At 46.4% G+C, this 26,991-nt stretch overlaps 1 protein-coding gene across 1 annotated transcript in view; it reads left to right on the forward strand.

Moving 5' to 3' along the window:
* The first annotated feature begins 6,796 nt into the window (after nucleotides 1–6,796).
* AR (androgen receptor) overlaps nucleotides 6,797–26,991 on the forward strand; it is a 217,283-nt gene continuing 197,088 nt past the window's right edge. Inside the window, exon 1 of the mRNA XM_035113210.2 lies at nucleotides 6,797–8,772. Coding sequence (XP_034969101.1) covers nucleotides 7,595–8,772 — 1,178 coding nt within the window. The 5' untranslated portion in view covers nucleotides 6,797–7,594. The remainder of the gene's footprint in view (nucleotides 8,773–26,991) is intronic.

Raw genomic sequence — 26,991 nt, forward strand, 5'->3', positions numbered from 1 at the left:
CCCCATAGGAATCAACCGAGATTCTGTTATTGTTATCTGATGCTCTTCTCCATGTGCCCCTTGTGGGGACAACACAAGAGTGGGGCCTTCTGGGTGGTGGCTCCCTATTTGTAGAATGCTCTCCCTGGGGAACCCTGCCTGGTGCCCTCATTACATACAGGTGAGTCCCCACTAACATGGGGGTTATGTTCCAAACCCACAGACATAAGTGAAATGTCTGTAAGTGGGGAGCACTCTGGAAACGTCCTCATGGCTCGTGAGGAGACCCTCCCCAGAGGAGGTCCTCTTCGGGCTCTTTGGACAGTCTCTTTGTGAGCCATGGACTTTCCTACTCTCTCTCACCAGCAACTACACAGCAACTACAACAACCCAGAACTGTCCTTTTAGATTGATCACTTATGCTGGTTTCAATGTGCAGATGGCTTCTTTGTTTAAAACAACTGTATGTCACTCTGCCATAGGGGGGAAAAGGATGGATGGATAGATGCATTAGTTTATGATACAAAGAGGCCCCTTTGTACCTCTAGTTTCAATAGCCCTTTCCTGCTTTTTAAAGAGATTCAATCCAGCACGTAAGAGTTTAGCTACACCTGCTCTGGGACATTCAAAGGCTTGGATTCTGACAAGTGGGATTGTATTAGAACTGAACTCAGACAGAGGAAGAGAAAATATGTTTTGACTGGGGTAAAGCATTTCACAATAAATTGGGGGATATTTCCCCCCACCCCTAGTCCTGAATGCAAATGATATAGAAAATTAGCATATTTTCCCTCTGCAGTCCTTACCACACACAGTAAACTTTATTGCACAAAATCACAGCAGTTGGAACTGCAAAGTCATTCCGATCTGAAATTCCGCACACATCTTACTGAAATGGAGAGAGGCTCCGAGACAATTCATTTGTGTCTGCCTTTCCGACGCAAGCTCCTTGTTAACTGAGCCATTGCCATGCTATAGTCCCTCTTCACACAGCACATAGTTAAAACTATGGAACTTGCTCCCGCTGGAGGAAATGATGCCCCACAACCTAGATGGCTTTAAAGGAGTTTGGATGAATTGATGGAGGAGAGGGCTGCTGGCAACTGCTAGACATGACGGCTCTGATCTGCTGCCACAGTCGGAGGCTGCAATGCTTCTGAATAGCAGTTGCTGGAAACCACAGGCTGGGAGGGTGCTCTTACAGCCTTTGACCATGGAGGAAGCACATAGACACCATGCCTAGTAGTTTATCCTCTATGAATTATTAGAACATAAGAAGAGCCTTCTGGATCAGGCCACTGCCCCATCTAGCCCATCACCCTGTTGTCACAGTGGCCAACCAGATGCCCCAATGGGAAGCCCATAATCAGGACATGAGCATGCTCCCCTCCTGAAGTTCTCAGCACCTGGCATTCAGATGCATTGCTGCCTCCCACTGTGGAGGGCAGAGCATAGCCCTCAAATCTCAGCCTCCTCGTTTCCAGGCTAAACATCCTCAGCTCCCTTTGTAATAACAATTTAATAAGCAAATTATATCACCAAAATGTGTGATGCTTGAGGTTCAGGGTTCAACAGATAATGATGTTGTGGGTTTGGATGGTCCGTCTGGATGATGTCCTGAGCCCATTTCTTGGGATCCTGTACCCAGTGAGGGTTAGAATGTAAGAGAGGACTTTGCTGAACTAGTCTGACAAAACAATTGTTACAACAGCAAACAGCAAGTAACTCGTCCTGACAAAAATACAGACTTTTATCGTGCCATGTGTTAAAGTTTAATTTGATTACTCTAAGAGATCACACCACATTTTCCCATGAGTGTTGGGTGGATTCATGCCACAGTCTGAACAATTTATGTGTTCCTTAAACATTTGCCATATGTTATAAAAGGAATATGGATTGTGTTTGCCCTTTGCTGCTCTCACCTGGCATGTTGGTTTCTCAGCCAATGCTATTGAACATACTCGGTTATATCAAGAATCAATGTTCAGCCCATCTGGCTATCTCCATACGAGCAGCAGTCAATAGAAAGGCTAAGAGGTCATCTTTAGGATAATCACAAGCAGACGGGATCCTAAGTCAATGTGTAGCTTAATTGTGGGTAGAAAGAAGGGGGGGACACAGCACCACCCCAAGTTAAAAATCTTGCATTTAAACGCACCTTGCAGATGAATTTTGGTTGAGTTACCAGGAGGATTTCCAAAAGGCAAACATTTCTTACTTGCTTGTTCTCTGGATTTTGAAAAAAAGAAAACGCCAGAAAGATATTTCATTAGATTTGTATTCCCATTTCCATGCCTCATATTTTTTTAAGAAATCAAAGAAAAAATGGACCTAAACTTAAGCAGGTTTTGTCTGTTTTGCCCACAGAATGGGAAGAAATTTAAACAGAGCCCAAGTAGGCATTTTTTCCTAGAAAATATAAATACAACATATAAAATTAGGCCATAAAATTAGGGCTGATGGATTGGCTAGCTGGGCTCGCCCACTTGCTTGCTTATTTAGCTCCTGGCAGCCAGCACCCCCTGGCCAGCCCCAGAGGCACCATTCACCTGCGGAGCTTGTAGCCAGGGCTACTGCAGCAAACAGCCACACAAACCTTTGGGGGGCATCAGAGGAGGGAGGGAAGGAAAGAGGGACAGAGGCCAGGGCTGCCCGCAGCACCCCTGACCATCATTCAAAGCACCCCAGGGTGCCACAACACACTGGTTGAAAACCACTGGACTATAGGAGTAGTGGGAGTAAAGGCACTTGCTGGTCTTGGGAAAACACACATTAAAACACACACACACACACACAAGGCACTGGCTTCCCACAACTGGGAGACCACTGGAGGGCATGTGCATTCTCTATGGAGATTTAACTAGCGGTGGTGGTGTCTCATTATCAGAGGTGGACAAATGGCGGACTCACACACAGCCCTCTTATAGAATTATAGAATCAGAGTTGGAAGAGACCACAAGGGCCATCCAGTCCAACCCCCTGCCAAGCAGGAAACACCATCAAAGCATTCCTGACAAATGGCTGTCAAGCCTCTGCCTAAAGACCTCCAAAGAAGGAGACTCCACCATGCTCCTTGGCAGCAAATTCCACTGTCAAACAGCTCTTACTGTCAGGAAGTTCTTCCTAATTTTTAGGTGGAATCTTCTTTCTTGTAGTTTGAATCCATTGCTCCGTGTCCGCTTCTCTGGAGCAGCAGAAAACAATCTTTCTCACTCCTCTATATGGCATCCTTTCATATATTTGAACATGGCTATCATATCACCCCTTAACTTTCTCTTCTCCAGGCTAAACATACCCAGCTCCCTAAGTTGTTCCTCATAAGGCATCGTTTCCAGGCCTTTGACCATTTTGGTTGCCCTCCTCTGGACACGTTCCAGCTTGTCAGTATCCTTCTTGAACTGTGGTGCCCAGAACTGGACACAGTATTCCAGGTGAGGTCTGACCAGAGCAGAATACAGTGGTACTATTACTTCCCTTGATCTAGATGCTATACTCCTATTGATGCAGCCCAGAATTGCATTGGCTTTTTTAGCTGCTGCATCACACTGCTGACTCATGTCAAGTTTGTGGTCTACCAAGACTCCTAGATCCTTTTCACATGTACTGCTCTCAAGCCAGGTGTCTCCCATCCTGTATTTGTGCCTTTCATTTTTTTTGCCCAAGTGTAGTACTTTACATTTCTCCCTGTTAAGATTCATCTTGTTTGCTTTGGCCCAGTTGTCTAATCTGTTAAGGTCATTTTGAAGTGTGATCCTGTCCTCTGGGGTATTAGCCACCCCTCCCAATTTGGTGTCATCTGCAAACTTGATTAGGATGCCCTCAAGCCCAGCATCACCCTCAGCCTTCGCTTTTGCGCCCCTTTGTTCCCGTGAGAAGCTGCCGCCACGCTCCATCTCTCTGTCTCGTAATGTAGCACAGCTCTTTTCTATGCTTCTCCTCTTCTTCACCGCCTCAATGCCTCTCTCCCACCCCCAACTCGGGCGCATGGAGCCCGCAGCAGAAGAGCGCCTCAGGCTCTTCTGCTGTAGGCAGCTCGGGGCGAGCATTGATTGAGCAAGTGAGCCAGAAAGAATCTCTCTGGCTCGCATCTTGGTTTAAATACCCCCCCCCCCCAGCCAGCGGATTGGCTGGCTGCAACTTTGAAGTGGCCAGGACCTCCAGTGCTGCTCGCTGCCATGGTGCCTGCCATGTTGCCTCACCGGAAGTCCCCAGGCATAAATCCGGGGACATTAATTAAAATCCAGGGACATATTTTGTCCAGGGACAGATTGGTGAATCTGGGGACTCTCCCTGGGAACCGGGGACTTCTGGTAACCCTAAACCAGATGCCTGTGGTAAAACAGGATACAAGTGCCATTGCAACTCTCCCCTCCTTCAATTTCCAGCAACTGGTGCTCAAAAGCCTTGCAGCTTCCAACAATGGAGGTCAGAGCATAGCCATCATGGCTAGCAGCCATCCACAGCCCTCTCATCCTCCATGAATTTGTCTAATCCTCTTGTAAAGCCATCTGAATTAGAGGCCATCACCACTGCCTGTGGGAGGGAGTTGCATAATTTAACTACGCATTGTGTGGAGAAATTTATCTGTCCTAAATCTTCCCACATTCAGTTTCATTGGATGCCCATGAGTTCCAGTGTTACAGAAGTCAGACACAGCACGGCTGCTGCAAAATAAATAAATAAATAAATAAACAAATAAGAAAGACATGCAGGTGGGTGGTCTGGGGAGGAGGCTCAACCTGAGAATCCCGATGCAGATTTGTTTCCTTTCTTTGCTTATATTAATCCCTCTGGCTTCTCAATCTTTATTGTCGTATTTCAATACCATTTGATAATCGGGGAAATACAATTTTGGGGGGGCTATGCCGGTTTGCTGTTGTGTCTAATTTTTTTTTCTTTCAGAGTATTTATTTTCATTTTATAATGTACAGTCGTACCTTGGATCCCGAATGCCCTGGAAGTCGGACATTTTGGCTCCCAAACGCTGCAAACGCGGAAGTGAGTGTTCCGGTTTGTGGACACTCTTTTGGAACCCGAACGTCCGACGGGGCTTCTGCGACTTCTGGTTGGCTGCAGGCGCTTCCTGCAGCCAATGAGAAGCCACAATTTGGTTTTCGAACGGAAGTCGAATGGACTTCTGGAACAGATTCCAAGGTATGACTGCATATAGAACAGAGAAAACAATTGTAACAGCAGGTGATAATTGGAAAAAAGAGGAAAACAAACCATAAAATAGGCACAGAGAATGAGCATACTTACACATGGGTTAAAGCAGCAAGGTCTAAGTAAGGAGCATCAGCATTATCAGATTAGCTAGTTACAAGGAGTCATATAATATGTCCTGAGCTGCAGATGTGGTGTTCAGCTTATTTTTTAGTTGCTGGTTTGTTAATAGCGCTTTATAGATTGCTATTGTTTCACTGATGATTTGTTAATTTTTATGACTTACGTTGTACCTTTAATGTTCCGTTTTGTTCTTGCTATTTATTGTCACACACAGAAAGAGCTTTATTGCAGCCAATAGACCCGAAATACACGGTACTTGTTGTCTGTAAGCTGCTTTGGGAATTCATTTGAATGGAAAGAAATTCTGAGCTTGCTCACACTACCACTCGTGCACAGGTCTGAGAGGTATTCCACCTGCCCCAACCACTTTCTTCAGGAAAACCCGCTCTTTACCACTGTATTGGAACTAATGTCAACCCACAGAAAAACCAACTGACATTTGCTCCAAATCAGCAGTGAATCCTTTTCCCAAGGAGAGGAGTGGGACAAGCAGAAATGTGTACGAACCCATAGAAATACATTCACTCACTCACTCACTATACTGGTAGTTCCAGATTTGCCAGGCTTGTTAGGAAGGCTGGTTTGCTGTTGCTATTTCACTGTGATGCCTTTTCCCTTTCTCTTCATTGCTTACCTGCTTTATTTCAGTGTCTATATATGCTTTTGCATGTAACAAAAACTCAATACGAGGTTTTTAAGGAACGCCTGCCATTGGAGCAGCCACCCTACAATATGCAGCCACCTGGAAACACCCCACAAGTTGCAAGCCTTGCCCCAATTTGCTGGAACACCCCAGTGCATGGAGCAATCAACGCTCCAGATGTTGCTGTTGGTTGGATGGCTAGAGCATTTATATCCAACCTTAGGTTTTTCCAAGAAGCACACACAAGTCTCCCCCTCATTTAATTCCCACAACAGCCCTGTGAGGTAAGACTGAGAGAGGCAGTGCTTGGCCCCCAATGCTGCACTCAAAACTTCATGGCAGAGTGTGGGGATTAGAATCTTAGTGTCTCGCAAGTCCTAGTCCCACGCTCTAACCATTATGAAGCACCACTATGATTGCATAGCGCTGTAGCGACTACAGCGGCGTCGCACGTTCGCTACTGCTGAGCGATCCCTAGATCGGTATCTGAGGCTTTGCGAGCGCTTTGAGTGAGCTCTGAACCCGCGCTCCCTTGCGTGGAGAGGCTTCTCTGCAAGCTCCGGCGTCGGACACGTGGTGGAACTCGGCATGCATATGTGCCGAGCAGTTGCCAAGAAGGCACAGCAGTGCCGAGCGGCCCCGGATCGGCGCAACCTTGCCCGCTGTACGCAGTTAAAGCGCGGCTTGAGATCTCTTGAGGCCATCGAGCCAGACTGCCGAGCAGGGGAAAGCGAGAGCGAGCAAGGCGCGGCGCAGCGCTTTCAGGCGGAGCGAGAGTGCAGAGCCAATCTCCTCCCCGGAATCGGAGTCCAAAGGGGCGGGAAGGGAAACGCATAAAACCCGAGCGAAGGCGGACCGGCTTCCTTCTCCCCCGCCCTGTCCACGATCCTCCGGAGGCGCGCCGGGCGACAGCAGCGGAGCCGAGCGCGGGAGCGCGCGGCGTGGCCAGCCCAGGGAAGCCACTTACTTTTACTGCTTCTATCCCACCAACCGCGACTTGTTGCCGATCTCTCCGCCCCGGATCCAAGGGATCTCCTCGGCCGCTGCGCCGATTGGGCGACTAGCATCGCTGCTCCTCCCCGGCCTGCCGGCTCGCCAGCCTCCGTCTCCGCCCTCCCTCCGCGCCCGGGTTCACCTTCTCCGGGCGGCCCGGCTTGCCTCCAAAGCGTCCGTCCGTCCGCGGAGCTTGCAAGTAAAGGAGGGGGTGTGCGGGCCGCGGCGCTCTCTCTCCTCCAGCCGCTCTCTCTCTCCCGGCTGTAACCTCAGCTCACCCCTGCGAGAGAGGCATCAGTTTGCAATTGCAACAGCAACAACTGCCAACGGCTGCGTCTTTGCTCCGGCTGGGAAAGTTGAAAAAAACAAAAAAGAACAACAAAAACGGCGGACTAGCGCCTTGACTTCTGCTTTTCCCCAGGCGGGGGGCGTCGGACCTGAGCGGCCAGGGCCGACCGGCTCTTCTCTGGCACACCACTGACACTGCACCTGCTCCAATTTCGGAGCGCCTCGCGCGTGCCCCGACGGCCCAAGGGATGGCCCTGCTGGTCGCCGTCGGAAGCTGGTAGAAAAGCCCGGTTCTCGCAGCTGACACCCCGCCCAGTCGAGGAGTCTCCACAACCTACCTGGAGCCAGAGAAAAACACACCAGGCAGACCCCCACACCCCTTGCCGTCCAGCCACAGGAGAGATCATGGAGGTGCACGTCGGTCTGGGCAGAGTCTATCCTCGGCCGCCGGCGAAAGCTTTTCGAAGTGCCTTCCAGAACCTGTTTCAGAGTGTCCGCGAAGCGTTCCAGAGCCCTGGACTCTTGCGGGAGGAGGCTGGCCCCAGCCACCAGGCGTCGGCGTCCGCGACGGCGGGGTCATCTTCCTCGGGGTCCCACTTGCAAGAGCCCAGCGCCCAGCAGCAAGACCCGGCTTCGCCCTCTTACCTGCCGCTGGAGGAGCAGCCCCAGGTGAGCAAAACACTGCAGCCCCCCGATGAGCGGGAGGCGTCCGCGTCCGCGTCCGCCCCGTCCTCTCTGGCCCTGCTAGGAGGCCCCTCTTTCCAGAGTTGCCCGGGAGACTTCAAAGACATCCTGGGTGAGAGCAGTCTTCTGCAGGCGGCGGAAGGAAGCGAGCCCCGCGGAGGAGGCGAGGAAGCCCCATCTGACAAAACTGACTACCTGGGGGAGAGCGCCAAGGAGCTGTGCAAAGCCGTCTCCGCCTCCATGGGCTTGGCGGTGGAAGCGCTTGATGCGCCCGGCGTCGGCGAGGTGGCGGCGACCCGCGGCGACTGCATGTTCGCTGGCGCGCACGCTCGGCCCCTAACTCTGGGCGGCTGCAAGATCGTAGAAGCCGAGGAGGGAGGCACTGGTGGCGGCGCTGGCGGCGAGGGCGCGCTGGCCATGGACGTGCCAGGGCACATGAGCCTCTACAAGAGCTCTCCGGAGCTGGAGGAGCCGTCGGGAGCCTTCCCGAACCGAGACTACTACAACTTCCAGCTGGCCCTGGCCTCACATGGGCGCATCAAGCTGGAGAGCCCCTTGGAGTACGCACCCAGCGGTACCGTTTGGGGGCCGCAGTGCAGGCGCGCCGGGGACGTGCCTGCTGCCTTGGCGCCCCACTATGCCGGCCCTCCCGGCCCCGGCTGGCACCCCTTCTTCACCGAGGAAGGGCAGCTCTACGAAGGCGCACCCCCGGCCTCCTTCGGCTACGCCAGGAGCCAGGGCCCGCCGTCTGGGCAAGAGTGCGCAGAGCTCCCACCGTCAGAGGTATGGTACCCCGGGGGCGTAGTGGGCAGGATGCCCTTCGCCCCTGCCGCCGGCTGCATCAAGACGGAGCTCACCCCGTGGATGGAGGGCTACCCGGGAGCCTACGGAGACATGAGGTAAAGGGCTAACGGGCTTAGACATTACTGCCAAGGGCTGGTAGGGTTTTGCAAAACACTTGCAGGCAGGTTGGAGGGGAAAGATCCCAGGTTTGCAAAAAGAAGAGGGGATGTTTGCAACCAGGTTTTTTAATTAAGCCTGGTTTGGGGGTGGGGTGCATGACCTTTTTCATCTCCTGAAATTTCCTTGGGTGTAAATTGGTGCAGGGCAGGGGTCCAAAGGAGGGCTTCAACCTAATGGTTGCTGGTTCAAGGCCCACACTGCTCTGGAGCTACTCACAGGTAAATACCATCAGGTTTGCAACCTCCCTGCTGAGCTTGCCGATCAAGTGTAGATAAAGCAAAAACTATATTAACCCTCCCCACCCCCCAAAAAACTTACCCCAGTTTTCTTGGGGTAAATTGTCAATTTGTTCAGTCCTGACCATGATGCATCTTTCTTCACTCTGACTGAATGTCAGGATTTGGGGGTATTGTTTAGAAATCCTGACATTTCATTGGCTTTAGCAGCATTCTGGATTCCCAATACAGTTGGAGTCCACAGGCTCTGCATGAATGTAGCATTATTTTGTTGTTTTGAGCAAGGTTCTGGCAGAGTTCACTGCTGTTGCTTCTCTCATGACTCATCGGAGAAGGTGCTTGCGCCAGAATTTCTATACTCTGAAACCAAGACTTTGAAAGGTGATTTTGCGATCCATTAGGTATATGGAGTTGTGATTATTCATATTTAAATTTGTTCTTTTCTTCCTCCTGCCCCACACACTTTGAATATTTGAGTCTCTTGATAATGATCAGGGCCATTTCAGTATGTGTGTATATATATATATATATATATATATATATATATATATATATATATATATATGTTGTCTGTATTCTGGGTGCTCTAGCGAGTTTCTAGAAATGCTGACAACAGCATAGGTAAATTGAGCTAAGTAAAATTTTGCCCATAAATGTGGATGAACTCTCACTTCTGAATTCTCACCCCTTTTGAGATTGCATTTTGAGTTAAGCTGTGCTGCAAATATTATTTACACGCAAAAGAGATCTCATAGTTGGTTGACAAATATAGTAAGCAGTTAATAACTTTTGCAAGCTACTTTCTAAAGAGAAAGTTGGAAAATGCAATTGATATAAAGAATTTAAACAAAGAATTGATCAGTACGGGCCTTTATATAAAGGTATGCATATGCAGGTTTTTTTTTTAATAAAAAGAAATGTTTCTTTTCTCTTTGCTTAGCTGGAGCAGCTGAAACATGAGATACTTGCATTGGTGTTGCAGGTGTAACCATGCTTATTTGAGGGAAGGCCCACTGTACTGGATGAGACTTTCCCCTTAACATCTGAACCTCAGTTGTTCAGTTGGTGGGCACTGGACTTTTACCCTTGCCACACACCCATTCTGTGTCTGTCCCCCTGCATCTGGTTGTCTCAACAGCTGGCAATAGCTTATGGATTTTTTAAATACCTAGTTATCTTGTGTGCTGGTTGTCCTGGCACACTCCTTAGCTAGCCTGTCTCCATCTCACCAGTGGCGCCTGTGTTGACAGTCTTAGTGGTGAGGCCATGAGTTTAAAATGGGAGACAAGGATCAGGCCCCTCCTTTCCTAGAATCCAGTTGTAAAGGAACTCAGACTTATCACTCCCTGAGTACCTCATGCCTGCTCTAGTGATGTAACAATGACTTCATTTGTTTGGGCAATAAAATTTCTGCCACTAGTAGTAAAGTCTCCACATCAACATGTATTATTATTATTTTTTACAAGCAACAGTCAAATGCAGTGCACTTTTATAGGAGTGGTGATGGCTTCCTCGAAACCAGATTCATATGATCCCTTAACAAAAAGAAGCGTAAGCAAGGACGTTTTAATCTTGGCTTCAGCTATATACGATTAAGGATCCCTAATTCCTTAAGGAGCGAGTCTCATTCTTACAATCTGTTTTGCCGCCCAAATCAAAAGATCCTTAAACTGAAGCACTGTAGTCCTATGGACTACGATGTTGCTTGGACTAGGATGCTAGAATGTGTTTATGCATTCTAGGATGCTAGAATGTGTTTAAAGTGACTTTAAAATTATAGTGTTTGAGCTTAACCAGGTTTAGACAGATTTGCATTAGCATCTTTGTTTAATATTTATTTCATTTGATAATGAACGGGTTAGATTGTCAGCCTTTCCTATCCAGAGGCTGAGGTGGAAAGCACAAATAAATAAAATTAAAAAGAAAGAAAGCATGAATTGACCCATGCCCCAAAGGCTCATACGGTAGTCTGGAAAAACGTTATGGGTGGCCACAACCCAAGCCTCCCATAAAATTTTACAACAAAGATACTGAATTGATAACTTGGGATCCTAATAAACTACTGCATGATTTTGCAAAGGCATTTCATCGTTACAGTTACATGGGACGCTCTGCCTGTACAAAATGGCATGCACAAATTATATGTGGGACTCATCGCAGTCGAATCCAGTGTCGCATTTGCCTGATTGTGTCTTTATGATACATGTTGGGAGGAGAAGTGCTGGGTGGGGGTGGAATAATACAGTGGGGTAGGGGGAAGGCAAGAGGTTCTGTGCACATTGATCAGTGAAATGTACAACCAGCACAGAAAGAGCTCCTTTGCTTGTAGGCATGATTCTCATATCGGGCTGCTTTCGGTTTGACGACTTGAGCCGCCCGCCATTTTGTCCTGCTTTCTCAAAATGCAGCTCGGCGATATAAGCACGGCGGTCATGCTGCCCTGGGCTTTAGCCTGCAGCTCCCCCTCCCATGCCCCCCCTCCCCATTTTCATGGAAGGGGCACTGTCCAGATTTTACCTTAAACTACTGGTGAGCAATGCAAGTGGTACCTGTGTAGTGCTTGCAGGCATCTTGGGCGATGCATCGATGCTGACCCATAGAAGCTTTTGAGTCAGAGAAAATGGGGTTCATTGTTCGGGTCTCCGTGAGTCAAAAGTTGATTCACGTGTGAACACATCTGCTATGTGTCTCCACCAACCTTCTTTTTTGGCCCTTTTATACATACAGCAAGAATCAGTTCTGTCCAGGACAAAGTGTAAATAGATAGAATTTAAGATTTTGCACGCCTAATACCTGGAACGGTGACCATAACTTTTCAGTTGCTTCCCAAGAAGTCATTTTAGGGACTTTTAGGGAGTAAGTGGTTTTAGATCCTTTAAAGCATTTAAATTCCCCTTGGAGTGACATCCTTGAATGTGCTGTATCAATTTTGCATTCCCCACACCGTGGGAAACATTTTGGGAGTTTCAGATGTAGAAATCTGATAGATTGCGGATGAGAAGCAAGCTAGTGTACCCAAGTGGGTTTTTATTTTATTTTAAATAATTAAATTACTTTGTAAGCAGTTGCTTACCCTTTCCCTTTCTAATACTTTTATTGGGCTGGATCCTCTGTGAAATATAATGGGAAGGCTTCCCATTGATGTCAATAGAGCTGAATTAGGCCTTTGCATTTGTGACTCCCAGTCCCGTTGCGATTTTAAAGAATTGCAATCTGAGCTGTTGAATAATATTTATTTCTCACATTATCACTGGGTGGTAAAGCCCACTTTCCTCAGAATGGAACAGCTGAATCTTGCTGGTGCAGACAGCAGGGGTAATGAATTGCTTACGGGCAAGTATAGAAAAGCTCATTTTCGTTTTACCGGAAAATGGACTGCAGCTCTGTTGGACAGACGGCAATGTCTCCTCTCCCTCACCAACCCAGTCATAAGACCCGTAGTCAGAACTTTGGTGGTGGTGGGTGACATGATAGATCTACCCAAGAAAGCAAAACAGCTAGATGCAACTACACAAATAAGTTATTTGTCAAATAACATTAATAAAGTTTTTAAAAGCTAGGTACCAGCTGCACAGTAATACTGTATATCTGTTAGCCCTGTCTTTTCCCGTAATGCTACAAATTGGAAACAGGTTTATTTTTTACTGAGCAATTTGAGAGAAGACTGCCAGCTTGTCTCCCCAACCCCACTTTATCATACAAAAACAAACAGACTAGAGTCACCATTCCACCATTTTTTAGACCCATTCATTTTCATAGGTGAATCAAGCAAATGCTGAAATTATTTCCTGTTAAAACAAAATGTAACTTGAAAAGTGCTTAACTTTGGCTGATCACTCAGTGATAATAAAAGCTCAGAAGGGACTGGGAATATTTAATTTATTTATTGCATATTTAGCCCCCCTTTCTCGATGGAAGCTCAGGGTAGTGTGTACATAGTTCTCTTCCCTCACCCAACACATTACCCTCAAAACAACCCTGTTACACCTCATAGCCAGAGATGCTGGGTAGCTCACCAGACAATAGCCCAACACCCTTAACAACCACATTGGGTCTCCTGCTCATAGAATCACAGAACCCCTGAGTTGGAAGAGACCCCCAAGGGTCATCTACACCATTGTACAGAGTGGCACATTGGCTGAATGAAAATCCTTGTGGCAAGAGCATGGGCACCCAGCGCTGTGCTCTCCATGTGTAACTGGTCTCCGGCAGCCCCAGCCAGCGTTACCAGTGGCCTCCATGTTGGCTACCCCTGAACCAGAGCTTGCAAATGCACACCTAGCCTTGGCCTCTTTTATTCCCATCCCCCTGCCACCACAGCCATCTCTTCCCATAAATGGATATAGCTTTGTGCACATTTCCTAGAGACTCTGCAAAACTTGTGGGACCTGTTTTCTGAATAGCTTGCTTTGGATTGCACATTGCATTTTATGCATCAGGTTTATCACTCTTTACCGGTACCTCCAATTATTTCCCAAGATGACGGTTGCTTTTAGGCTTCCAAGAGTCCCCCCCCCCAAAATGCAGATTAAGGTTCCTGCAGAGTAAGGAGGTTGGTTGCCTCTCCATCACCTTTATTCTTTGTGGTGCTTTAAATCCCACCTGACAGCGAGAGAGTGGTGGCTGCTTCATTTTAGCTTTGCACTCTCCCGACAGCGCAAGCAAAGAGCATGTGTGGGGTGGGATTGTGTGTGGTCTTTCCCCCTCCTTGATGTTATGTGCAGATCGATCTCCTTAAAGGTTATTTATTCCCTTGGGAGTGAAGTTGCTGTGTAGCTTCATAATCTGTTTGCCCTGTGAGTGGCTTTTGATTTTCTCTTGATGTGGGGAGATTAGCGATGAATAAATTGCTGGGGCTAAGATAAGGATTTTTGATTTATAGGTGCTTAAAATAAAAAAAAACTCTCCTTCAGTGGATAACCCAGTTGCAGCCATATGGGTTTCTCCATCCTTTGTTCCTCTTCAAGTTCTTTCAGTGGAGTGAGCTTGTCACATAAACAATATTCTGCATTTCCGAAGGACAGCACAGCCAAAAACAATTAAGCAAATAGCTCTCCTGATGTTGCAGCGGGGGAATGTTGGCCATAAGTTAGATGCCTGCAACTAACTTAAGCCTAAGCTTTGCACTGTTAGTTCTTTCCAGTCTGGGTGGCTTTTCTGGGGCTTGACCTGCCTTCAATCCAGGGTACTCCTTTGACCACCTTTTCCTAAACCTGGGCTCAGTACAGCTTGAATCATTTGTGAGGAAGCCTGCATAGCAAATGTCCGGCACTGATCAGTGCTGGAGCAAATATTCTGTGGTATGTTGAGTGGTCCTGTTCATTTTCAGTGTCAGGACTAAGCCCTGGGAGTTTCCATGCAATTCTGAAGACGCAAATCCAGGCACTTAACAGATTAAAGCCTGGTGATAAATAACATTATGTTGGATTTTCTCACTTACCCCTTTTCCTTTGGCTAGATGACCCTTCCAACACTACAGTTCTATGATCCTTCCCTATAGGGCTGGTGTTCATTACATTTGATGCCTCCTTTTTAAAAGGTTTTGATCTGGCACTGTTGAGCTGGGAATATTTTTTCAGGAGGCAATCCCCACTGAACATGTTAAGGGTCTTTTTATGCACACATCTACCCGTGTAAACATGTCATCCCTCCCTTTGGGCTTACAGGGTCCTTTCAAAGCAGCTTCCTAGCACTTGTCCTCTTGGACCAAAAGCCTGCACTCTTTACCCTTTTTGGACCATCTCGGATGACCTCCACTTTTCTGCTTTTTTCTTTCATCTGCTCTAGGGTTTTGTTTTGTTTTGTTGAGGTTTTAAAAAATCAAGACCCACAAAGTCCTTAGGCCATTTTGCAAACTTCTCCTGTGCCATTTTTAAATCCTGTCCCCCCACCCCCACCCCCCGCTTTTGCAGGCTCTGCTGTACCCCCACTGTGTCGGTTCCTGTCACGCTTCATTTTTCAACTGCTTCTTTATTTGTTGGAAGGGAAGTAGGTCAGTCCAGTTTCCGTGGAGGACGAGACTTGGTCAGCTGAAGGGGGGGGGGAGAGAAGTTAATGGGCCAGTTTGTGAGGCCTTCCTTCACCTGAAGGTCATTGATCTGAACCGAGCATGTTCACGCTTCCGAGCAGAACATGACCACTTCCTTTTCTATGGTGCCTGCGGGGTGCAGTTCTGGCATCAGCTGCAGTCCTTATGGAGAAGTCATTTTACTCTTGGAAAAAGAACCTCGTGGTCTGTTACCCGCAGCTGGAGTCTTGTTGTTGTTGTTGTTGTTGTTCAAAAGGTAAAACGGTTTACTGACCAATTGAGCAAATTGCCATATGAGCCGAGGCCCGATTCAAAGCTTCAGGTTTGCACACATTGTCTCGGTTCTTGCGTACGCAGTTCCTCATTGGTAGCTTTATGCAGATTTTTGTTGCAAGCCCTCTTACTAATTTCTCATTTTTTAACAACAACAACTTGAGGGAAAGCAGAGAGGACGAAGTACACAGCAGAGAGAGAGAGAGAGAAATCCAAGCACATCTGGACTGTGTTCAAGGCTGGTTATTATGATTCAAGATATTATTTTTCAGAAGTACGCCAGCTTCTCATTCGTGATTTCTGTGCGGATTTATTTATTTTTAAAGAGTGTGGCCACCATTATATGACTGTGCTTTCACTGGAATGCCATCAACTACATTTCATGTTTAGTAACAGGAATGTTCCAATCTAAGATTGAAAGTGGTTTACGAGAGATAAGCTTATAGACAGACAATTAAAAAAAATAAATGGTGATCTGATCATGTTTGCTTCAGGCTTTTTTTAACGACAGAATGATCCAGCTGCTAACTTTAAGTGGACTTGTAGCGGGGAGGACCCCTAAGTGGACTAAACAAATTAGAGAGCAGCTTAGAAACATCTAGGTGGGCACATATGGCCATTCACTGTAATCACATTTCCCCTTATCCTGCTCAACTCCTTTCCCCCAGCCATTTATTTGTTAATTAGCGTCTTACTTGTTAAAGTCCCTGTTGTAAAATAGATCGCAATCTTTCCAGAGAGAGTTTTCTTTCTTGGTGTGTGTATTTGTATTTGCTTTTTTAATGACAAAACAATATTGCTGGGTTTTGCTTTTTGTGACTCGTGGCGTGGCTCAGAACTGAATCCTAACAAACGTTACTAGGAGAAGATGCCTTGTAGTTACGGTAGGTTAATAATTATAACAAATAGCAAGGCTATTTATAATGCAGAAATAAGAGGAAGAGAAAAGATATAACAAGGTTCTTTATCTAGATCTTTTGTTATCTCTATTCCTTTTTTTAAAAAAAGAAAAGAAAAAGCAAAAAGTCCAAGTTGTGTGTTTACAAATTGTGCTTTCAGGTTGTTCTGCTGAGGTTATCTGGTTTAAGTGGCTTTTGGACCAGAGAGTCAGGCATTTTCCCACAGCACCTTAACTGTTTTGTTTTCCCCAGATTGCCTGGTGAACAACGATGATGTTTTAAGGGCTTGATTCACAGACACTTAGACACACTTGGATCCCTTTTGCAGATGAAATATTTTGCAGATGAAATATTTCTCTGCAGCCCGTACAGTTAAGCATTCCATTCAGGATTGGAACTGTAGAATAATGGTTCAGAACTTCTGCAGCGTGGATCCACACTGTGGTACCCGTAGCTGTTGGGTCTTTTCTTCTCTTCTCACCTCCTTTCCTTTGCATCTTATTTATTTCATAACATTTATACACTTCTTTATGGTTTTGAAAAATGCACATACACACACTCCCTCAAAGTAGTTTACAGAGAGAATCCTTAATAGTTTTCATGAGCAGCTATTTAGCTTCCATTAGGCTGAAAATCCTTGTATAATCAGAACTCAATTTGGTTAAATTTGTAATGAGAATTAGGCTTTTTTTAATAAAAAAACTTCTGGAAATTTGGAACATTTAACTCTGGTTTTAGAATCGCTTAAAAGACTTGCATAAAGATACACAAGGATCACTTTCATATTATTGGTTTTTCCCATAGAAATAAATTTCATTTGCGTCTTTGGGCACAGGGTGGCTGGGGGAGCAGAACTATTTAAGAAGGAACACAAGACAGTTGCCGATCAGAGAACGAGGATTATTTCCTCAACCGCCGGGGTGTGTGTGTGTAGTTCATGTTTGCCTCTGTAAGATCGGGATCGGGCCCCTGTTTTCTCCCGAGTGCCTCTGACCTTTCTACTTCAATTTAATGGTAATAATATGTAGATATTTCTTTTGAAGACAAATGGTGCGTGGAAGAATGCTACTTCCAAAACCGGCTGGCTTTCTGTTGCTCTCTTAAAAGCCCACAGTCGGAAGAACTGATTTTATGTACTGTGAATTCCAGGTAATTTCTCATGGATGGGATAAATCCTGTCTTTCGATACAGAAAGTATTCGTGTCCTTTAAAAAATAATAATCTCTTCACCTTTTTTTAACCTCTGCCTTTATTAGCCTGAGTCAAAAAAACAGACAGTCTGGGGCACATTATCTCTCTACACCAACCCCCACCCCGGCCCCCTGCATGTCTTGAAGTCATGAACTTTGGAGTTTGATACAGAGAGCTGCTGTATGAATGAGCCAGGAAGCAGATTTATCTGTCTTAATTCGTCCATGCGTACTTCGCCCCGGGCTAGAAAACATCACGTACTGTACATTGTGTAGGGCTCCCCTTGACGGCACTCTGGCTGGTGCAAAATGCCGATCGGTGTGGTGGGTGGATCATCGGAACACATCGCAGCAGGGCTTCATTCCTGTTCTGGGCTCAATTCAAGGGGCTGGTGGCTACAAAGCCTTACAAGGTCTGGATACAGCATACCTAACAAGCCACCTCCTCTTTTTTGTTTCTTTTTTGTTCATTGTCATGAGGTACGTATGTGTGGAAGATTATTAATAAATACTAATTTATATCTCCACTGGTGCATTGTTCTTATTGATGAATCAATTCCCATAGGGCATCCTAAAGCAATTTACCAACCAAATTTCCAACAAACAAAACCCATCCATTACATATACAGTGGTACCTCTACTTACAAATAACTCTACTTAGGAATTTTTCTACTTACAAATGGAGCTCCATCCGCCATCTTGGATGCAGTTTAGATAGGATTTTTTTCTACTTATGAATTTTTAGATAGGGTTGCTTCTACTTACGATTTTTTTCTCCCAATGCATTCCTATGGGATTCGACTTAAAAAAAATTCCGACTTACAAATGTGTGTTCAGAACGCATTAAATTCGTAAGTAGAGGTACCACTGTATAAGAACTCAACAGCACATGAATGTAAGCAATTTAAGCCCATTACGTATGGGGACATAGGAAGCTGCACTATACCGAGTCAGACCTTTGGGTTAATCTAGCTCAGTATTATCTATGCTGACTGGTAGAGGCTTTCCAGGATTTCAGGCAGAGAGTCTCTCCCACTGTACCAGGAGATGATGGGGACCAAACCTGGGGCAATTTGCCTGCAAGGCAAGGTTCTCTACCACTGAGCTGTGGTCCTTCCACATAGATGCCAGCTGGGATGAAGATCTCCATGTAGAAGGTTTGTTGAAAGAGGTATTTCATTGGTTCCCAGAAGGCAATAGGGAAGGCCCCTGTCTTGGTAGGCAATGAGAGGGAGCTCCAAACTGTAGGAGGTGCCACCACACTAAAGGCCCAAGTCTGACAGCAGGCTGCACAGGCCTCCTGATTGGATTATATCTTTAGGATGCCCCCACCTGCAGTACGCTGTGATCTTTTGGGTATGTATGGGTGGGGAAAAGATATTTTAGAGGCATCCGAGGTCAAACCGTGCCATTGCCTGGCCTGCTATCAACAAAACATCAAAGCAACCCACTAGAAATTTATTGGGCCTAAACGTAATATGTGCAGATCTTGCCTCTAGGCTTGGCAAAAGCAGAGAACAGGTAAAGGAAGAATGAGTCTGAACTGAGTGCACACCCCACTCAAGTGTGTGGTGTAGTGTTTAGAATGTTAGACTAGGAGCTGAGAGAGACCAAGGTACAAGGAGTTGAGAGAGACCATGGCCCCACTAGGCCATGAAGCTCCTTGAGGATGGCCATGGGCCAGTTCAGTGCCTCTTAACCTAACCCAACTGTCACAGGGTTGTTGGTAGTGGGCATTAAATGGGGGGGAAGGGCCATGTATGCCACCTTGAGCTCTGTGTAGGAAAACAAAAGTGGGATATAAATGCAATCTATCAACTTAAAGCCTGCATCTGGATTCAGGCAAGTATCAGCCCCTGAGAGCTACTAGGCACAATGTCTGTGCTCTGCCCTCCACAGTTTGAGGCAGAAATGCTCCTGAATACCAGTTACTGGAAACTACAGGAGGGCAGAGGGCTCTGGTGCTCGAATCCTGCTTGAGGGAGGCCCTTTGAAGCATCTTGTTTGCCACTGTGAGAACAGGATGCTGGACTGACCTGATCCAACAGAAACAAACAAACAAACAAAATCCTTCCAGTAGCACCTGAGAGACCAACAGAGGTCATCTTACATCTTTTATATTCAGTAGAATTCTTCTTGTGCCAGGGATTGAGATGAAGTCAGTCTTTGGGGCAAATGATTGCCTGAGCCCCAGCTTCCATCAGCACAAGTTGGTTTTGAAGGATACACATCTCCCCACTCACTGGAAGAGACCTTGTAGGGGCCCTGAGACTTTTTCCTCTGAGCCAACTGCCCAGCTTCCGAGAAGCGCAGGCTTGTGGGTTGCACAGTCAGGTTTTCTACATGACGTAGCAGGTTCTTGTTTTTAACAAAATGCATCCACCTGGATATTTTCCCCAGCAGGTGTTTTTTTTTTTCTGGGGCGGGGGGATTAGTGATTTTCAGCAGGAGGATGACTGAAAGAGAAGAGGATGACAAGACCTGCTCCCCCTCATGCTTGTCTACTTCCATCAAACTCAGCCTCAGTGGTATCAAAAGAAGGATGACTTCCATTAATAATTTTTATAACCAATAATAATTTTATTATGCAAACATCCAAGGATTCACACACCGCTGTGGAGGGGGGCACTTGCCTCCCCCCAAATAATTTCCCTTTTTTCCAGACTGTCCCCTCCCCAACCTGTTGATGTTTTTCCTCTTTTGATGGCTTTTGGTCAGAAGACCATAAGAGCCTTCTTGATCAGGTCAGTGGCCCTTCTTGTCCAGCATCCTGTTCTCATACAGCCTGAACAGTTGCCTGTGGAAAACCAGCAAGCGGAATCCAACCACAAGAGCCTTCTCCCCTCTTGTGTTTCCAGCAACTAGTGTTCAGAAGAACGTATTGCTTCCAACTCTGGAGTGTAGAGCCATCGCCTCCTCCATGAGTATGTCTCTTTTAAAGCCATCTGAGTTGGGGGCCACCCCGCCTCCTGCTGGACAGCTTTCCATAGTTTAACTATGCCTTGCATGGAAAGTCCTTTATTTTTCCTGCTCTGAATCTTACAGTATTCAGCTTCATTGGGTGCCCACGAGTTCTAGCATTATGAGAGAGGGAGAGGAACTTTCTCCATGGTTTGATTAATTCTGTAGACTTCTATCATGTTGCCTCTTGTCCTTTTTTCCTATAAACTAAAAAGTTCCAAGCACTGCAACCTTCCTTCTGATGATTAATCTGATTTCAGATCCTATTTCATTCAGATGCAAACTCTGACCTGTTGATCCTCATTTTCCCCCCTTACTATTGATGATGATGATACAAACGATTTCTGTACTTCACGTAGTCAAGGTTATGGTTATTATTTTTTAATCTATTTTCCTTCCTATTGACTGTTTTTCAGTTGCATATCAAAAAAGCATACGTTTAAAAGAAAGGGAACCTATACCCAGAAGCTGGTTCACATCTGATGCGAGAGATGGCCCCCACTTCCATATCTGTTTTCAGGGCTGCCAAACAGTCTTCCATCTGCTGCCAGCTGAACACTCTGTTCATCCTTGTAATATTGTGGCCATGAAGCCTTATTCATGGTGACATTCTGATCCAGCTTGGGGGCCCCATTTAGGTTCCCTTGCTTTCCGCGTCCCTCTGACACAACACCTGGAATAGCTTGTGTAAAAAGAAAAGGAACAATAGTATTGTAATGCTGGAAGGCACCCCAAGGGTCATCTAGCTCAACCCCCTGCAATGCAGGAGCCACAGGTAAAGAATGGCTGTAATTCTGCTTGCAGGTTTCCCACAGGTTGGCAACTTTGTGAGAACAGGCTACTGAAATAGAAGGGCCATTGGCCCAATCCAGCAGGCTCTACTCAAGTGAACTTTTTACTAAGCAGGACATTCCTGCTTAGGAATGTTGAGGGCAGCTCAGGGATAAATGTAGGGATATTTATCAGTGGGGTTTCTGCACCTGGGTGGCTGATCTATAAATCTGGAAAACCACAATTCTTCCATCCAAGTTGGTGCCCATCATTGCCTCGTGTAGGAGGGAGTTTCATAGTTTAACTGTGTGCTGTGTGGAGAAGTCCACCCTTTTATCTACCATTTACCTTCACTGGATGCTCACAAGTTCCTAGGGAAGGAGAAAAACATCTACCCACTTTCTCTACACCATGCACACTTTCATTACTTTCTACCATGTCTTCTTTTCTATAAACTAAAAAGTCCCAAGTGCTTTATATGGGAGTCGCTCCACACCTTTGACCATTTTCGTCGCCCTTTTCTGAACCCTTACAACTTTACTATCTCCCTTTTCTTGAGGTGAGGTGACCAGGGCTGCCCTATGGAGCGATCTTGCAACCTTCCTGCTCCTTTTTATTCCTGCAAGAGAAAAGGAGAGAGCCCCTCCCCCAGCCTCATCTTTAAATGTAAGCCCCCACCCCAAAAGTTGTAGGAGTTTGCCCGCCTAGCAAAAATGGATCCAGTCTCTCCTGGGCTAAATTGTTTGCAGCAGCACTGGATGGATTGGAGGGGGGCAGGCTGGTAAATAATGTGCAACTACCGGTATGTACAGGCGTCCGTTCCCCCCACAACTCACAGGAAATAAATACTATGATGTAGATGCATTTATCTTACCTTTGTAGGTGCCACCAGCTCTGTGCTTTCTAATCACACGGAAAAAGAGACTTCACAAAGCAAAGCAGCATCTGACCCGAGCCTACAACCTCCTTGATTACTCCAGAGTTAACCCAGGCATCACTGTGATCACCCGCCGAATGGGTGGGCAAACAGGCCCGCATTCCCCCTGTTTTCATGTAGAGGCCGGCAGAGGGAAGGGGGAAGCCCCCGGCTGCCTTTAATGCCCTCTTGCGCCCCCTGACAAGGTTATTATGGGATGATAATCATTAGATGGATTCTGCTTGGAACTGTTGCAATTGGGGGGGGGGGTTAAACCCCAAGCAGGTCGTGCGAGAAGTTCTCCGGGTGGCTGACATTCTCTTCTCCAGACACAACAAACAGTCCAAAACAGGCAAACGCGGCTGCGTTTTGACTTGCGCGAGGAAGAAAAGACAAAGAGAGGGGAAGAGGCACCTCTCAGGGACACGGGCGGGATGCGCAGAGGGCGAAGGAAGGAAGCCCTTCACCCCCGAATTCACCGTGGAGGAATCTTCCTTGCTTCGCGCTCCCGACGGTTTTTTATGGCATAGCTTTGGAGTGGGGTCCGGGTGGGGAGGAGATTAGCATGTGTGTTGTTTTTTGCAGTTACCTTCTAAGAAGAGTTTAAAAACCGTTTAAATAAGGGAGAGAGGATTTGGACCTTGAGCGCATTCAACAGAAAGGTGCCCGCAGCCCGCTCTTTCTCAGAGCGTTCACTGCTTGACGGCTGTTTCCTCTCTCGTCCCGCCCCGCGCCTCCGCCGTCTTAATGCTTGCGCCCTCCTCCTAATTTGGCTGCAGGGCAGGGACCTGTGATCAGACAGGGATTGTCTGTCCATGAGACAGAGAGCGATAGTTAGGGCTTTGACTCTCAATGGGAGTGGGACTAACAATCAGTGGGGGCAGTTGGGGAGTTGGAGCTATATGAGTGGGGAGAGCCAGGCAGGGCAACCTGGTTTTGATTCCCTGTGGGGCATAGCTGCCAAGTTTTCCCTTTTCTCCCGAGGAAGCCTATTCAGCATAAGGGAAAATCCCTTAAAAAAGGGATAACTTGGCAGCTATGCTGTGGGGAAGTTAAATCCTAGAAGTGGCTTAGTCATTTGAGGTGGGAAAAGTCTACCTGAGCCTTGGTTGGATAGAGTGCAGTTTAGAAGTTTCTCTGCAAATGGTTTGTGGTTTAAGTTTTGTCCCTTAGTTGTGAAGCCATCAAGTGTTAAGCGCTCACAGAAGTGTCATTAAATCTCCAGGTTCTTTTGTTCCTTTCTTGTTACCCACTGATGTTTTGAACCTCTGGGTGGAGAGGAAGTGGACACTGGACAGCCTTCACAGAAGCTTAATGCATTGTTGCTGCTTAATCATACACGTTACCACAAGTAGTTAATTCTAGGTACCTCTGCTGCAGGGGGGAATTCATCTATTAACAGACCCGAAAAATCAATAACGTTACCCATCTTCTGTGAGACTTTGAAAAAGTTCAGAAGAGGGCAAGCAAAGCGATTGAGGGGATGGAATGGCATCAGTGAAGTTAGCTCTTTATTTAAAGAAACAAACAGCTCAGGAGGCCAGGTCTAGTGAGCAGAGCAACCCTTTCCAGTAGGTCTTGCCCCAATGAGGCAGTTGTGAGGACTGAAGGTCTGCACCTTCCCACTGCTCTCTAAGTCTCCTCCCCTGGTCCATCTCAGGCAATCTGAGACTTCTTCGCCTTGTCCATCTATGCTCTGTCCCAGGGGTCAGCAAACTTTTTCAGCAGGGGGCTGGTCCACTGCCCATCAGACCTTGTGGGGACCGGAATATATTTTTTTTTGGGGGGGGGAAATGAACGAATTCCTATGTCCCACAAATAACCCAGAGATGCATTTTAAATAAAAGGACACATTCTACTCATGTCAAAATACCAAGCAGCCCCACAAATAAACCAGAGATGCATTTTAAATAAAAGGACACATTCTACTCATGTAAAAACATGCTGATTCCCGGACTGTCCGTGGGCCGGATTGAGAAGGCGATTGGGCCGCATCCAGGACCCCTGCTCTGTCCTCTTCATACCTCTTCTGGTCCTGGGGGACCAGTGGAGAGGGGAGCTGGTGCTGATGTGGGATGCTGCCTGCATTTAATAAGAAAAGCTATTCAGACAGGACCATTTCCCCATCAGAGTGCGCTTTTGTAGCCCTAAACAGCTTTGGCCCTGCATATCAGCTCTGAGGGCCTTCTGGTAGTTCCCCCATTGTGAGAAGTTGCGGGGATCCTGGCAGAGGGCCTTCTCGGTAGTGGTGCACACCCTGTGGAACACCCTCCCATCAGGTGTCAAGGAGATAAACCATTATACAAGTTTCCATAGACATCTAAAGGCAGCCCCGTTTGAGGAAGCTTTCAATGTGTGATGTTTTGTTTTGTTCTTTTATATTCTGTTTGAAGCTGCAACCCAGTCATATGGGTGGGATACAAGAAATATATTATTATTATTATTATTATTATTATTATTATTATTATTATTATTATGTAAATTGCCACATTCTTAGTTTTTCTTCTTCTGTGTATGTGTAGGTACTGTTTGATGTAAGTGTAGCAGCTCTGCCTCTTGTTTGGTGCCCAGGTTGAAACGCACCAACCTAGTAGATGGTTAACAAGCTTTCTGGCAGGCTGGATTTTTTTGTTCCCGCCTTTAACATCACTGACTTTGTTTAGTGATGGATGGTGTTCAGCAATTTTTTTATTTCCTTTTCCACCTGCTCAAGTAGCTGATTGGCATTAGTCATGTTTTCTTGGGTAGACATTGCTTTTTTACTTTGTGTTTTAGTGTGTTTTGATTTCACTGACATTTCAGCTGGTGATTTAAATACATATTTTAGTGCCTTAATCATTGTTAAGAGCTGCCTTAGGCGGGAGCTGTAAAGCAACGGCAAGCTCTTAAAAACTGTGGCTGGGGATTGCTTGCTAAGCTTGCAGTTCCGAAACCTTGGCTGATTCAGGCAACGATTCTTCCACCCCTGTGACTTGCTCACAGACGAAAAGCAAGAGGCAATTTGACAATTTGGCCGGGTTCACTGATTGTAACTAAATTGTTTGGAGTTGTTAAAAGGAGATTGCAAAGAGCTCCAAAAGGACCTCTCCAAACGGAGAGGTTGGGCATAAAATGGCACACGCAATTCAGCATAAACAAGCGTAAAGTGGCAAAAAAATAATAATTTTTATTTCACCTATACGCTGATGTGGTCTGAACTGGAGGTGATGGACCAGGAACGAGATCCTTGGGGTTAAGCTATGGAACTCACTCCCACAAGAGGCAGATGGCCACCAACCTGGGTGGCTTTGAAAGAGGATTAGATAACTTCATGGAGGAGAGGGCTATCGATTGCCATTAGCAATGATAGCTATGTTCTGCCTCCGCATTCAGAGGCAATAATGCTTCTGGAGGTCACAGAGTGCAGGTATTGTTTAGGGGTTTCCCACAGCAGTTGGTTGGCAGCTTGTGAGAACAGGATGCTAGACTAGATGGGCCTCTGACCTGATCCAGCAAGCTCCTCTTACGTTCTTATGTTCTTTATTCTGCCAAACAAAAGCTGCAATCTGTTCTCAGAAAGGAAAGAGAAATTATGTATCTACTTAATGGCTGATATTTTTTTAAAAGGAAACAAACAAAAAAAGGCTCCCTTGTATCTCCATGCAAGACTAGCTATTTAGAGCATCCTTTCAATTTTTGCACCTGTTCATCATAAGCTCAAAGAGTTGTACAAGTCTGTAATTAAGCCTAGATCTCCAGGCGAGTCTCATATTTGCACTTCGGGGAGATCATCGTTGGAGGTGGCTGTGCTGTGTGTTTGCCTTATGGATGTGTGCTTGGGGTGGGTGGGTTTCTTGGTGGGTTGAGCATGAAGCTTTGCAGTGATGTCTCAATGGAATAGAAAACTGTGGTTGACACCACATCCTGAGGACTAAGTATGCTTGGCAGTGGTGGATAGCCATGAAAAGAGTGAGGTGTGTGTGTGTGTGTGTGAGAGAGAGAGAGAGAGAGAGAGTGAGAGAGAGGTGTGTGTGTATGTGTTAGAGAGAGACTAGCAGCTAAAACAGAATATTGGGAGGCATCATGATATTTGCAGGCAACTCCAGTTTTAGGTAACCGATTTGTATGCAAATGTGCAGACACACACAGTGCAAAACCCAGAAAAGCCATAAAGATGTCACTAAAACATCACTAAAAGGGTGGGATGGGGCGGAACAGTGTGTCTGTAGGCTTTTTCAGTGAGTTTCTGATTTCACACAATTTCACACAAGCACACAGTGACTCAGAACACCACCACCACCACCACCACCTTGTGCAAACGGGGAGTTGCCTGTTATACACTTTGAGTTCACCTATGGAGATCCAACGAAGCTGAATTGTGGAAGTTTCACATCAGTTAAAAGAAAGCCCTTCACACAGTGCAGAGTTAAATTATGGAACTCACTCCCACATGAGGCAGTGATGGTCTCCCACTTGGATGGCTTTAAAATAGGATTGGGCAAATCCATGGAGGAGAAGCCTATTGATTACCACTAGCCACTATAGCAAACTAACTGGGATAGCTCAGTAAGTAGAGCAGCAGATTCTTAATCTTGGGGTCGTGGGTTCAAGCCTCACATTGGGCAAAATATTCCTGCATTGCATGGGGTTGGACTAGATGCCTCTTATAGTCCCTTCCATCTCTACAATTCTATGATTCTACGGTATGACTCAGGCTATGCTGTGCCCTCCACTGTTGGAGGCAGCAATGCTTCTCAATACCAGTTTTCAGAAACCATAGGAGAGGAGAGGGCTCTTGTGCTTAGATCCTGTTTAATGAGCATCTGGTTGGCCACTGGGGGAACAGGATGTTGGACTAGATGGGCCAACAGTATACAAATTGGACTTGCTCGCCTGATCCAG

The sequence above is a fragment of the Zootoca vivipara genome, chromosome Z (assembly GCF_963506605.1).
Source record: "Zootoca vivipara chromosome Z, rZooViv1.1, whole genome shotgun sequence".
Taxonomy (NCBI): Eukaryota; Metazoa; Chordata; class Lepidosauria; order Squamata; family Lacertidae; genus Zootoca; species Zootoca vivipara.